Source organism: Bicyclus anynana, chromosome 4 (genome assembly GCF_947172395.1).
Source record: "Bicyclus anynana chromosome 4, ilBicAnyn1.1, whole genome shotgun sequence".
In the NCBI taxonomy this organism is placed as follows: Eukaryota; Metazoa; Arthropoda; class Insecta; order Lepidoptera; family Nymphalidae; genus Bicyclus; species Bicyclus anynana.
Window position 1 is genome coordinate 2549534 of NC_069086.1, and position 14794 is coordinate 2564327.

Here is a 14794-nt window from a genome sequence, read left to right on the forward strand (position 1 = left end):
ATTCTTTGTCACATCCACACTTTAATACGTGTTGAAATTTTAAAATTTTAGAAATGACCTATGACACAGCAATCATCAGCAAAGCAAATATCAAAACGCATTTTGCCAAGCAAGAGGTTGACGGAGTGTGTGTTACTGAAAGAATTTAATTAAAATATTATATTTTCCTCCAATAATGAACTTGAGGACGTTTAGATAGTTACAGTTTTACAATACAATCGTGTAGTGTAAATATTTTCATTAAATTACGTCAATAATTTCAAGATGACGACCCCAGGAGCCTCGGTATGAACAATATTTAAAAAATAATTAAAATATCGTAGTACTCCACTTGAAATTATAATATCTCTATTAACCATTATTTATTTAAGGACAATTTCTATCTTTTTTTATATGCATATGTCGAGTATATTCAGTTCGAGGTCCTGAGTTCGAGTCTCGGGTCGGGCATCATCATATAGTTGCATAGCCCTTGTGCAATATTTAGTTTTAAGGATGCATTTAAAATTCTCTCATACTTGGTTTAAAGTATAAAACATTTTTCATGACCTCAGTGATATTGAAATTGTAAAAATAAATAAAATAAAAATAGCCTTTATTCTCTGCTTATTACATTATATGCTTATTACATTATTATACGTATTACTAAGTGATGTAATAAACCAGAGCAGTCAGGTTGTCAGTCCTAAGGCCTATAACTCCTCTTATGTGGCTTAAGTTTCTGTTCTGTCGCTGATAGCTTCTTGGTTGATTTTGTAACTGCACTAGCCAATGAGGTGATGTTGCCACATGTAGAGGTAGGACAGACATACCTGCACATAAGTTAAAACTAAGCTGGACTGAGTATGCTAGTGTATTCATATGGAAATTCTTCACGAATGTTTAATATTATGATATGTCATATTTTACATAATAATAATATTTTTTAAGCCCATTTATTTCCAATCCACAAAAATAACAATAAAATACATGCAATATTTATAGTTAAAGACTAATAAATATAATATTTTTAAAAAATAGAGCATTGCAAATTACATTGCTGTTGCTGTAATCTTTGCCATTGATTGGGACCCCTTCTCGGGTAAAGGCCTCCTCTAGTTTCTTCCAGACTTCTCTCTCTTTAGCCTTTCCTGCTATTGTTTGTATATCATCTATCCACATTTTTTTGGGTCTCCCTCTTCTTTTTCCAGTTGATCCTTTCCATACTGTTGTCTTTAAAGTCCATCTTTTGTCTGTGTATCTTGCTATGTGACCTGCCCACCTCTACTATACATAATGTATAAAAAATATTTTCTTTTGATTATAATAATTCATTTAATTTTTTCTTGGTTTCAGAGTTCATCGTCCTCTGTACAAGAATTCAAAATCAGAGTGCCCAAGAATGTAAAGAAGAAGTATCACGTGATGAGGTTCAACGCCACACTCAACGTGGACTTTGCCAAGTGGACACACGTCAAAATGGAGAGGGAGAATAACATAAGGGAGTTCAAAGGGATAGAGGAAGATATGCCCAAGTAAGTGGGAAATTTATATTGAACAAATCTGCCTGCTAGCCCATTTACCCGGCATCAAAGCAGCAGTATAGGCCTATAGTCTGGTAAGTTTGTTGTTAATACTCCCAATGATATGTGGGAAAAGAACTAAGAATAAATAAGACTGCACGGGTGTGAAATCGTGCGTGCGGGGAAGTGACGTGCATCAGTCGTGGGTTTTTCATACATCGCGTCACACTCCCGTGCGCATCGGGAGTGTGACGAACGAAGTTGCCAAGCTATAAGTTTCATAATCTTCTCTTATAACAACAGAGGACTGATCTGTAGTTAAAATAGGCTGATAATGATCATGATGTTGATATCTGCTGGTAAACATTTACCTTACCTTACCCATCAGATAATCAGCAATGCATTCTGTTGGCACACTCAAATAATTAGGACAGTAGTATTTCCCATGACTAAACATTTATAGGAGTTGCATTAGAAACATTGGTGAAACTTAAACTGCCTCAGTTGGTAATTCTATGTGGCTTTGAATTACATTACAATTGAGGATTTCTTAATTGGTCCAGATCCGGCTGATGGCAGGCTTCGGCCGTAACTAGTTACCACCCTACCGGCAAGGACATACCACCAAGTGTTTTATACCCTTCCAGTTTCTGAATACACAACTTGTCATTGTAGACAATATTTAGGTATTATTTGTTTAAATAACTTTCATTGCGTTTACAATGCGACTAAATGAAATAATAACAATCAGCCACTTTAGTCTGCCTCAGTTACAACTTGCTAGTGGCACATCTATTCTATCTATCTATATATATAAAAATGAATTGCTGTTTATTAGTCTCGCTAAAACTCGAGAACGGCTTAACGGATTTATCTTATCTTGGTCTTGAAATGTTCATGGAGGTATAGGGAAAGGTTTAAAAGGTGAGAAAAAATCAAATAATTTCCAGGAAAACCTTTTCTATTTCCCATACAAACGTTTAAGAGTCAAGCGGTAGGGGTAGGGTAGGGATAGGGTAGGGGTAGGGTAGGGTTGAGGTAGGACCCCCTACCCTACCTCAACCCTACCCTACTAGAGTAGGGGTATAGAAGGGTAGAGTAGGGATAGAGAATAAGTGCACTTATGTCAAAACAAAGCTTGACCGGGTCCGCTAGTCTATATTATATAAATGAATTGCTGTTTGTTAGTCTCGCTAAAACTCGAGAACAGCTGAACAGATTCATCTTATCTTGGTCTTGAAATACTTGTGGAGGTATAGGAAAGGTTTAAAAGGTGAGAAAAATTAGAATAATTGCCGGGAAAGCCATAAAAACAACCCCTTTTCTATTTATCACACAAACATTTAAGAGTCAAAGGGGTAGCGAAAGGGAGGGGGTAGAGTACTTGTGTCAAAGTGAAGCTTGACCGGGTCCGCTAGTCTATAGTATAAAATCTTTGCTGATAATGATGAAGGAACCTTAACATAAGACATACCATTTCAGGTTTGGTGCAGGATCTGAGTATGGGCGCGACATGCGAGAGGAGGCGAGGCGGAAGAAGTTCGGCATCATCTCCAGGAAGTACAAGCCTGAAGATCAACCGTGGATACTTAAAGTTGGTGGAAAGACGGGCAAGAAGTTAGTATACCATTATTATTGAACAATATTGCTAACGATAAAATATTGGCTGGCGTTTACTTTAACAGATGCTTTCGGTTTTACCTGTGTTAAATGCCCATTACACAACATCTGATTATTTATCAGGTGTGATGTTCAGGGCAAAGTTTATGCTGAGCAATATTGTCCAAAATAAATAGTGAGGATGTAATAATGGTGTATCATATTTATATTGAATGAAATTTCCACCAAACATTTGAATATGAAGCATGATAGCCCAGTGGATATGACCTCTACCTCCAATATCAGTGGGTGTGAGTTCGAATCCGGTCCGGGGCACGCACCTCCAACTTTTCAGTTGTGTGCATTTTAAGAAATTAAATATCACATGTCTCAATTGGTGAAAGAAAACATCATGAGGAAACCTGCATACCAGAGAATTATCTTAATTCTCTGCGTGTGTGAAGTCTGCCAAACCGCATTGGGCCAGCGCGGTGGACTAATGGCCTTACCCCTCTCATTCTGAGAGGAGACTCGAGCTCAGCAGTGAGCCGAATATGGGTTGATGACGACGATTTGAATATGCAACAATCACTCAAAGGTAAAGAGAGGTTGTGATTCGATTCCTGCCTGTTAGGCTGTTGTCGTACCTGCTTCTAACTCAGTCTCTTCCAACTAAGAATAAAAAAAGAAAAAGTAAATTATAATACTGTATTTTTTTTTTTTTGAAAAGAGCAACTGTTGAGCTTCTTGCCAGTTCTTCTCAGCAGAACCTGGCTTCTGAACCAGTGGTAGAATCTTTACAAATAGTCAACTGGCGTTTCAAAACTGAGCCTACTTGAAATAAATGAATTTTGATTTTTGAGAACCTCCTTTTGGTTAAAAATTTGGAACATCCGAAAAACAAAATATGACTAGGTCACTTTAGGGATTTTTTGACAACTATTTAGATAACTAGGTGTTGTATCTACCATTTGCGTTTTATCCATCAATTACGGAACACCCTGTATATTCAGGTTCAAAGGAATCCGAGAAGGTGGCGTCTCAGAGAACGCGGCGTATTATGTGTTCACGCATGCGGCCGACGGCGCCATTGACGCATACCCGCTGCAGGAATGGTAAGTTGTGTTTTTTTTAATAATGACAAGTTACTCCTTGTCGATGTTAGGTGACTAGTCCTTTTAAAATTTCTTAAAACTCCGATGAATAATAGGATAGTTGACTTGTATCAAATACAATATAGACAATATTAATATCGTGTAGTATATAAAATAAGGATCAGAAATATTTTGATATTAATTAATAAATGTTAAGGATTTTAAAAATCATATATTTTTTAAAAAATTTCGTACATTAAAAACGCTGTCGTTCATTTTGTGACGTCTCGATGTTACTAAACGTCAAAGTAATATTGTTATATACCCTCCGTTTGTAAGGTTTGTTATAATGACGTCATGAAACAGTTGAAATATAGACCATCATGGCCGATAGGTGTTTTGGCTTGTACTGTCAAAAACATATTTAAAAACTAAATATGTTTTTGACTAGATGGTCTATATTTCAAATAAATAATTTTATTTATTTAAGACCTTTTAAAAAAGTGTCAACTAGCCTATTAAGGACATCCTCCTTGTTTGAACTTGGTTAAAAATTATTAACCTGAAAGTTTTTGTTACAGGTATAATTTCCAACCCATACAAAGATATAAAGCACTGTCGGCAGAAGAGGCGGAACAAGAGTTTGGAAGGTAAGAGATACTGCCTATCATAACTAATATTATAAATGTGGATTAAATATTTAAGGGGGCTCCCATATCTTATCGGCCCCATATCCCATAGCCTATATTCGGCTCACAGCTGAGCTCGAGTCTCCTTGAGGGGTTAGGCCAATAGTCCACCACGCTGGCCCAATGTGGTTTGGCAGACCTCACACACGCAGAGAATTAAGAAAATTCTCTGGTATGCAGATTTCCTCAAGATGTTTTCCTTCACCGTTTGAGACCCGTGATATTTAATTTCTTAAAAGGCACACAACTGAAAAGTTGTAGGTGTATGCCCCGGGTCGGATTCGAACCCACACCCCCGGAAATCGGAGGCAGAGGTCATATACACTAGGCTATCAGTGACACACATACACCAAACTATAAACATGACTTTTTTCCCTTTTTATTATTGATAATATTACGGAACCCTTCGTGCTCGAGTTCGACTTGCACTTCTCAAGCTTTTTTTTAAATATTGTAACAAAGAAAATGTTACAGACGTAACAAAGTGATCAACTACTTCTCGCTCATGTTGCGCAAACGCATGTGTGGTGACAACGCGGCGGAGGAGGGCGAGGACCCCGACGAGAAGAAAACTAAAAACGCTAAGGCTAAGAAAGGTGAGTATTCGTCATTAACAACCCATCGGTTCATGAGCTAACCTAACCTAACCTAACCACTCGCAAATGGTTTGTCTCGTCTCAGTTTGAGAGTGGTTAGGTTAGAAAAAGTCCACAAAGGCCCAATGCGGATTGGCAGACTTAACATTCATAGAAAATTAAGAAAATTTTCAGGGGTTCGGGTTTTCTCGTTGTTTTTACGTCACTGTTAGAAGTATGTGATATTTAATTTCTTAAAAGGCACATAACTAAAAATTTGGAGGTGCATGCCCCAGATTGGAATCGAATCAAAGGCAGAGGTCTTAATCACTGAGCTATCATGGCTTTGTAGTATGGTGAGTACTCGCAACAACGAAAGAAGCAACAAAGTGATCTCCTCCCTGGTGTTGATTATTCATCTGATCTTAAATGATAAACTGTTACTTATAGTACAGTATTACCACAGATACTCATGAAAAGTGAGGCATTGATAAAGCCTCACATCCCTGTGCCAATGGCTATACTGATCATTGCCAATGGTATCTTTCGAAACTTCAAAAGATTAAAGCTGTCTCAGACTTCCTTGTACTATAAAGTGTCACAAAATATACTTCAATTCTTCTTCTCATTATTTTTGTACTTTTCGAGTAACTAATAATGGCAATAACGTTTTTTTTTTTATTTTTGTGAAGGTTTATTAAAATACTGAAATAATTTAAACGGACTCTCGCGTGTTTTTTGATCGGCATTTGCCTGAAAAATCACGTGTTAGCCAATTTTTTTTTCAGATTTTGTTTTGTAATGGTGAAAAGGGTTGGCGAGCTCTGCTTTAAACGTAACTTTGTTACAGATCTGAAGATATCAGAAATGGACGAATGGATAGACTCTGACGACGACTCTTCAGACTCGGAAGGCGGTGAGAAAGAAAAGGAAGACGAAGAAGCCGCCGCTAAAAAGAAAAAGAACAAAAAAGGTAAGGTTTCATGAAAAAGCACTGAAATATATATTACTAGCGAACCCGGTCAAACTTCGTTTTGTCTTAGGTGCGCTTCTTCCTTATCTAACCTACTCCTACCCTACCCTAATCTACAAATGCTCCATGCACACTTCCACCACTCATTTTAGGGAAGTGGGGGGTTAGAAAGAGACAAAAAGTAGCTTATGTCACTCTCCACTTCTTTTCAACTCCACTTAAAAAATCACGTCAATTCGTCGCTCCGTTTTCTTGTAAAAGACTGACAGACAGACACACTTTCACATTTATGATATTAGTATGGATAACTAAACTCTTTCTATGTCTCTACTATAATAAATAAATAAAATAAAAAGCATTTTATTTCGCACATAAGTAAATTTTACACAGGGAACTAGGTTAATAAAATTTTAATTTTGTTACAAAACTAAAAAAAATACAATTTTTCTCAAGTAAGTTATTTTAATATATATAGTTTTTTTTAAATAGTGCGAACCCCTCTATTTGAGGGTGAAGGCCTCCTCCAGAGATGACCAGTAGTCTCTATCTGTGGCTTTTTTTCTCCATTGTTTTCCAGATGTCCTTTCAATGTCGTCTGCCCATATATTTCTAGGTCTTCCTTTTTTTCTAGCACCTAAATGTCTACTATGTCTCTACTATACTATATTTTATATGTATAATACTGTTCCTAAGGAGGTATGCTATAAGTTATAATTATTTATATATCATGCATATTAGGCGAGCTATTACATTTATTTTAGATGAAAATCCTTCATATGCACGTATTATAATAGTGGTATTCATTGTTACATGCTAAATGAAGTCACACGTAAGTATAAGCTAATATACACATCTGTAGAGTTACTGTTCTTGTTTCCTAACTCAACATACGAGTTTATCCTAAGTGACGGTTTTAGGTAATAAATTCGGATTTTAAGATTTCAGTTTAATTATGTTTTATCCGCAAAATCCAGATAAAACATTTAAATTGAACTCCTAAAATATCTGGAACATGTTACATAATTTTTCTAATGAAACAATATCAAACGTTTCACTATTATAGAATTTCTCTGGGATTTTATATTATGTATTTATTTTTTAATAACCAAAATTCATATTTTAAACTGAGAAAGATGGAAAAAATGATGTGAGCATAAAAGCATACCAATAAGGAAAATAATAAATCTGACCTTGCATATTGTTAAGTTCAGAGGGATTTTCGAAATAATTCATCAATATGGCAGAAATATTACACTTCACTGCAATCACTTTGTATTATACATAAATACAACAGAGATATATTGCACATCAGCACAATCACTTGGCATTTGTTACCTCTGCGATAGCAAAGGAATGACTAACTTGAAAATGAGGAACCGAGAGCTTCATATATGACATATCATGACAATGTGTCAATTTATTATTTACAGCTGTCAAGGTCTGTTTCCTGTCATGATACGTCAATTTACTGACTTATCATGACTTAGTAGGAACAATATTTAAAATTCCTAACAATTCCTATTACAGCATTAAACTATATCATTTAACATTTGTAGCTTTAAACAACAAGAAAAAGAAGAAAGTAGAAGACGAAGCGTTCGAAGAGAGTGACGACGGAGACGAGGAGGGAAGAGAAAGAGACTACATTTCAGACTCATCGGACAGGTAACTTTTGAAGAGATGCTTCTATCTTCATCATATCAGTCCACTGCAAGACTAAAGCCTTTTGTATTGACTTCCAAACATCTCGATCCTGAACCGCCTGCATCCAGTGAATCCCTGCGATTCGCTTGATGTCGTCAAACCTGGTGAGGGGTCAACCAGCACTGCGCTTTCTAGTGCGGGGTCGCCACGCCTAAGTTCGCCATTGTGACATTTAAGATTGGAGTGGAAAGCTAATATAATTGACATATTTGAAAAAGGCATTCAGACGTCTTGAAATAATTATAAAAAAGTCATAATTAATTTTTTCACTAATGTTCTCGTCTTGAGTTTATTTAATTTATTCTATCATTTGTTCTTTTTTTCGCAGTGAGTCAGACCATGAGACTAAAACTAACAAGGAACTGAAGGGAGTTGCAGAAGAAGATGCACTAAGGTTAGTAAATTGTTCTTTTTTGTCACTTTAAGGCTTTTGAAGTACTGACAATGATCATCATCATCATTGTCATCATCACTAACAACCCATATTCTGCTGTGCATGAGTATCCTCTCAGAATGAGAGGGGTTAGGCCTTAGTCCACCACACTGGCCAAATGCATATTGGCAGACTTCACACACGTAGGGAATTAAGAAAATTCTCAGGTATACAGGTTTCCTCACGATGTTATTCCTTTTCCGTTTGAGACACGTAATATTTAATTTCTTAAAATGCACATAACTAAAAAGATGAAAGTGAATGTCCCGGGCCGGATTCGAACCTACGCAATTCGAATCGAAGGCAGATGTCATATCCACTGGGCTTTCACATCACCCCTGTAATACTGGATAATGATTATAGTAAAACGTAATTGCCTTGTTACAGAGTTCGATAAAGTTTCATATAAAATTAATTTAAAAGTTACGCAATTCTTTTTTCCCGTAGGAAACTTCTGACATCGGATGAGGACAGTGAAGAAGACCAAGAGCAGAAGCAGGAGTCGGAGCAAGAGGACGAGCCCACTAAAGAGGGAGAAGAACGAGCTAGCAAGCTCACGAAGAAGAAGAAGAAACCAGACGAGACTAAGAAAGGTAGAATGGCGTTAAAGTCGGAACTTATATTGTAAATAACTTTCAAGTTTAAAAAACTAAAAAACACTCTTTAAGCACGCACTAAAAATTATAAATATTAGGTTTAAGTCACGCGACTATTTTTTTCGTATTCTTGAACCCTTCAAACCCTTTCATTGGTATCTATATCATGGGGGTGGATTTCAAACAGCCAGTCCGCCATCTTGGGGAGGTCGGCATATTGGATTTGTAATGACATTTATAGCTAGTCATGTATTGTCATCAGAACTCGGAGCGTGTGCAAAATTTCATCCTAATCGAAGACCGGGAAGTGGGTCAAATTAAGATTCCAAGATTTTCTTACATACATACATAGTTAGTTAGTTATAAGTGAAGCTAATATAAAGCGTGTAAAAAAAATATTGATAAATCAAAATGAGTTTTCAGGTTTTAACTAATATTATAGAGGTAATATTTGATAAGAAGAAAGAAGAAGAAGAAATACTTTATTGCACACAAAAATACAATTGTAAATTAAAACATTAAAAATATAATTTAAACTTAGCATGCAAAGGCGGCCTTATATATAAGTAATCTCTACCAGGCAACCCTTGACGAGAGAACTTGCAATTGAAAGTCTTCGAACAGTTCGTGTTGCTAGTTACTTGACAGCGTACGATGGAGCGAGCTATGCTTGGAGTTTCTCGTGAGTGATCGAATCAGATATGAGGAGATCCGCAGACATTAAAGTCACTGACGTAGCTCAGCGAGTCGCGAAGCTGAAGTGGCAATAGGCGGGGCACATACTTTGAGGAACTGATAGACGTTGGGGTCCCAAAGTACTGGATTGGCGACCCCGTACCTCAGACAGACTGACAGACAGGCTGCATAAGATTGTTTTACATCTAAAAAACTTAATGCATGCAGTGGCATGATTTTTTTAATTATAGAACATACATAGAACAAATTCAACCAAAAGTTACGTTAACGTTTGTTTCTTTATGTACAGTTTCCAGAGAAAAACATTTTTTTTTATTTCCAGATTCAAGCAGCGAATTCAGTTCAGATTCAGACACTGACCCAGAAAGCAGCACCAAGAAACCAAAGAAGGCCAAGAATGGAACCGACAAAAATGCTGGTAAGAGTAAGCCTCTGCATTCATTCCGTTTCTGACTATTGTTCATGTATTCGCTTTAATTAAGGAGAAACGGCGGATTTTGAATGCCTCCGTGGCGCAGTGGTATGCGCGGTGGATTTACAAGACGGAGGTCCTGGGTTCGATCCCCGGCTGGGCAGATTGAGATTTTCTTAATTTGTCCAGGTCTGGCTGGTGGGAGGCTTCGGCCGTGGCTAGTTACCACCCTACCGGCAAAGACGTACCGCCAAGCGATTTAGCGTCCCGGTACGATGCCGTGTAGAAACCGAAAGGGGTGTGGATTTTCATCCTCCTCCCAACAAGTTAGCCCGCTTCCATCTTTGACTGCATCATCACTTACCATCAGGTGAGATAGTAGTCAAGGGCTAACTTGTAAAGAATAAAAAAAAAATAAAAAAAAAAGTGTGTACTACCAGTATACTACGATAGTTTATAAGGCAGATATCCAGAGAACGGCCTAAAGAAGCTTTTGTTTTAGAAAAAATATATATTTCATGTATTATGTGTTGTGTATATAAGTCTTTCATCTGTATATGTGTTGTGTAGGTGGTGCGAGCGGGACGGGTAGCGCCAACACGTCGCGCGCGGGCACGCCCACGCCTTCGGCCGCCATGGCCGCCGTGGCTGCGGCCAACGCTGCCAACGCCAACCAACCCCCCTCCAAGCGACCTAAACTCGACCCCTCTTACACGTGAGTAAATGCACTTCTTTTTAGGATTGCGTACTCCACAAGGAACCCTTATAGTCTCGCCATGTTTAATAGTACATATAGCGAAGTAGGCTTCTAATAGAAGAGGGGTATTTGGAGTTTTGATCCAATAAGTTGCTTCAACGTTTTTTGGAAGTCCTAGGATAATAGGGATGATGACTAGGTTTAAATATATTGATTTTTATGATACATTCGGGTAAATAAGGTCAATGTTAACTAATTTATACATAAACAGCAAAGATTGTCTGGATATTTGCAAAATAAATATGATTGTAAAGTTTCGAAATCTATTAAAAATCTTTTATCGTAATTAAATGAAAATTCATAAAGTTTTAGCTTCCTTACATTAAATGTGACATTTTTAATATATATGAACTATAGACGTAAATGCACAAATAACAAAGATTGCAATGTAAATCTAACTGAAATGAGCGAGAAGTTAAACAGAACAAATATTCTTTTCAATTAATACCTTTTTAAGCTTAGCTTAGCATTAAGAAGGTGGAGTGACGATATAGTCAGGTTGCAGGAAAAACATGGCAACAAACAGCCAAAGACAGAAAAAAATATATAAAATGAAAATTAACACTACTAACATAATATAAAATTAGATAAGTAATATGAACTAACCCATTAACAATCTGTAAAACTTATAAGCCTTAATAATAATTTTCAAATAAAAAACATTACTGTATATGCTAGTGAGGAATTAAGCTATTTATTATTAATTGAGCTATTTTTATTATTTTTTATTTTTGCCTTTAGCTTGTTGATTGATTGTGAAGCTACCATCTAAGGAGATGGCCCATTCCAGGTCCACTCTTGTACCCCGTATCATTAAAATTTAATAAATACAAGGATTTTATTAAAATCTAAATAAGTGAATAAATCTAACTAAATAAAAAGAAAAAAAATTAAAACCCAAGTTCTTGAGTAATATTAAAGATGGCGCCCTTAAAGCAACTATGACATGACAATTGACAGCAAACGTCAAATCGAGTAATGCATTGAAAACGTCATAAATCCGCCATTATTACCCTTAATAGTGTTGCATTTCTTGGGAGAGAATGAATATTATTTCAAAAGAATTAAAGTAAATTCGTAGATTTGTATAGTCATATACATATAATAAAAAAAAAATCTTTTATTTCCGCCACTGTACAATGACTGATCCTGGCCTCCATACAATTATGGACCATCTCCTTTTAGCTTCTATTCTGTCTCCAGCGAGTGCGGCGTGACCGAGGAAGCAGTGCGCCGGTACCTGGCTCGCAAACCCATGACCACCACGGAGCTGCTCACCAAGTTCAAGTCCAAGCGCACCGGCGTCAGCTCGGAGCGGCTGGTGGAGACCATGACCCAGATCCTCAAGCGGATCAACCCGGTCAAGCAGAACATCAACGGCAAGATGTATCTCAGTATCAAACCCTCGTGATAGTACATGTGATAGTCTGAGAGCCGGCATTAGAAATGTACTTCTCATCAAAAAATCTACTTCGGACTATTTCAATTTTTTTGATGAGAAGGACCGTCATCTGTTATTTCTTAGTGATAAGAAATAAATTATAGATAATATTCACAGTGATGCATTGCAAATAGGTTGCCTAGTAAAATTCCTGCCAAACACATTTTTCATACAAATTCTAGGAAACCATGAACTAGATCAAAGGCAACATAATACAGTTAAATCTTAATATATAAATGCGAAAGGTAATTCATCACGAAATCTCGAAAACCGCTAGACGTACAAAGGTGAAATTTGGTAGAGAGGAAGTCTATGGTTAGTAAGTATCCGCTAAGAACGGATTTTGCGCTAGGGCCGGATTTAAAAGGTCTAAGGGCGGACGAAGTCGCGAGCGTCCGCTAGTTAGGCATAAAATGAGTTTTTGACAAATTAGACTAAATATCTGACGATGGTATATAGATAACATTACCTACTCAACTGTTTATATCTGGTAACCCCACAATTGCAGTGTGAAAGCTGGCAACCTTTACTTTTTCAATTCTTTTGGGTATATTCTTTTAAATAGTGTGTGATTTTATTTAACTGACCAATGAGGTAAGTAGATAAAATAAATATAGCAATATTATCCGGCCGCAATTTTACTAGGCAACCAATTTGCAATGTGCCAATTTGAATATTTTCATTCATTTCTTATCCCAAATAAATAACAGATAAGGGTATATATTTTTATGCCGGGTCTTGTACTATATTGAACAGGGGCAATAGAATGTGGAATGAGCAACAAATTATTTTTTCCTTATGATAGGGTAGCTAGGGTATGTAGACTATAGTAACGTCAGCATAGTAGAAACGCGTTATTAAATAGGGATGATGGCAAGAATTCAATATATTGATTTTTATCTATACTAATATTATAAAGAGGTAAAGTTTGTAAGTTTGTAAGTTTGTCACATTTTTTAAATGGGGTAATCTTCGGAACTACTGGTCCGATTTTAAAAATTTTTTCACCAGTAGAATGCTACATTATCGGGGAGTGCTATAGGCTATATTTTATATTGGTATCATATATATTAGCCGAGTTATCACAGTTTTTGTCATACAGGTCGGACCGAAAATCCTCTTAGGCAGACTTATTCGCATGCGCTGCCTTAACCATTGTGTAAAATTGAAATTAATGTATGGAGGCTTTATGTATCTTTAAAAGTTCTACAAAAAAGTCCGCGACACCATATACCTATCTTCTATACATTAGCAGATATAGTACCTTTTGTGTTTTAAAAATTATTAATTTTATATACTTAGGTTTGCGTCATTATTTATGCTACTTAACTTAAATACTTATCAAAATAAATTATTTAATAATCACAAGGATGTTATGGAGATAAGATTTGCCCTTTATAGTATGTTAATTAGTTAAATAGTTTCGGAGATAATACAAAATTTCTAAAAGGCGGAATGCCGCTTATGTTTAAGCGCCAACCGCCAAATTAAGTTGAACCTTCCTCTATAGGTTTCTACGTATTTTATAGGGATCAGCATTTTTGGTTACTAAACTCTATGTAGGCGTTTTATCCATTTACCAATAGATGGCGTTGAGCAAAAACACCATATTTTTGTACGGCGCTAGGGAGATTTATGCCGACTACATGATGATCGAAATTGATTGTTCATACATTGGTGTTGGTGGTGAAAAATTTACTTAGATTTTGGCAAGTCGATGTTAATTGTTAATGATTATGTTCTACTTTTAGGCACCACGTAGGTAGTTAAAGTTAGCTAGGTACTGTTTGTCTGACTCTGTCTATTTACGTATTTGCTTTTCAGATTTAGAAATAGAGATTAGAGACATACTTTAAGTTTAAGTTTTAATTTATTGTTTAGATACGTCGTACTTAGTACTTACTACTTTCTTTGTTTAGGTTCAGGACCAGGTTCAGGTAATCAGGTTTAAACTTTAAATTCAAATAAATAATTTGTAATTTTATTTTATTCGTTTCGTTTCGACTTTCGACTTTCGTCATACGTATTTCGTGTAATTAGTTATTATTTCGTTTTATGGTATTATTTCGATTATTGTGTATTAGAGGTGAGTCGTACTCGCTAAAACGCGTACTGAGTCTTACGAGTACGAGTACGCCGAGAGACGCGCTCCAAACACTAGCTCCACGAGTATTTAGAAGTACGAGCCATTAGGACCTATAGAATAGATACGTACTCCTAAATACTCAGTGGCCAGCGATTTTACATCATATTATCTGATACTAAGCGTACATTAATTTCAAACGTGTTCTACACAGTCATTTGGACTAGTGGTATGTACGCA

General features: G+C 36.4%; 1 protein-coding gene across 1 annotated transcript; it reads left to right on the forward strand.

Moving 5' to 3' along the window:
- Positions 1-81: 81 nt before the first annotated feature.
- LOC112058123 (general transcription factor IIF subunit 1) lies at positions 82-12498 on the forward strand. Its single transcript, XM_052891475.1, has 13 exons — positions 82-285; positions 1336-1514; positions 2985-3119; positions 4115-4216; positions 4777-4845; positions 5359-5480; positions 6310-6432; positions 7989-8097; positions 8465-8530; positions 9017-9162; positions 10184-10279; positions 10844-10988; positions 12234-12498. Exons 1-13 carry the CDS (start codon positions 265-267, stop codon positions 12439-12441), a joined length of 1521 nt encoding a protein of 506 aa, XP_052747435.1. The 5' UTR covers positions 82-264; the 3' UTR covers positions 12442-12498.
- The last annotated feature ends 2296 nt before the right edge of the window (positions 12499-14794 follow it).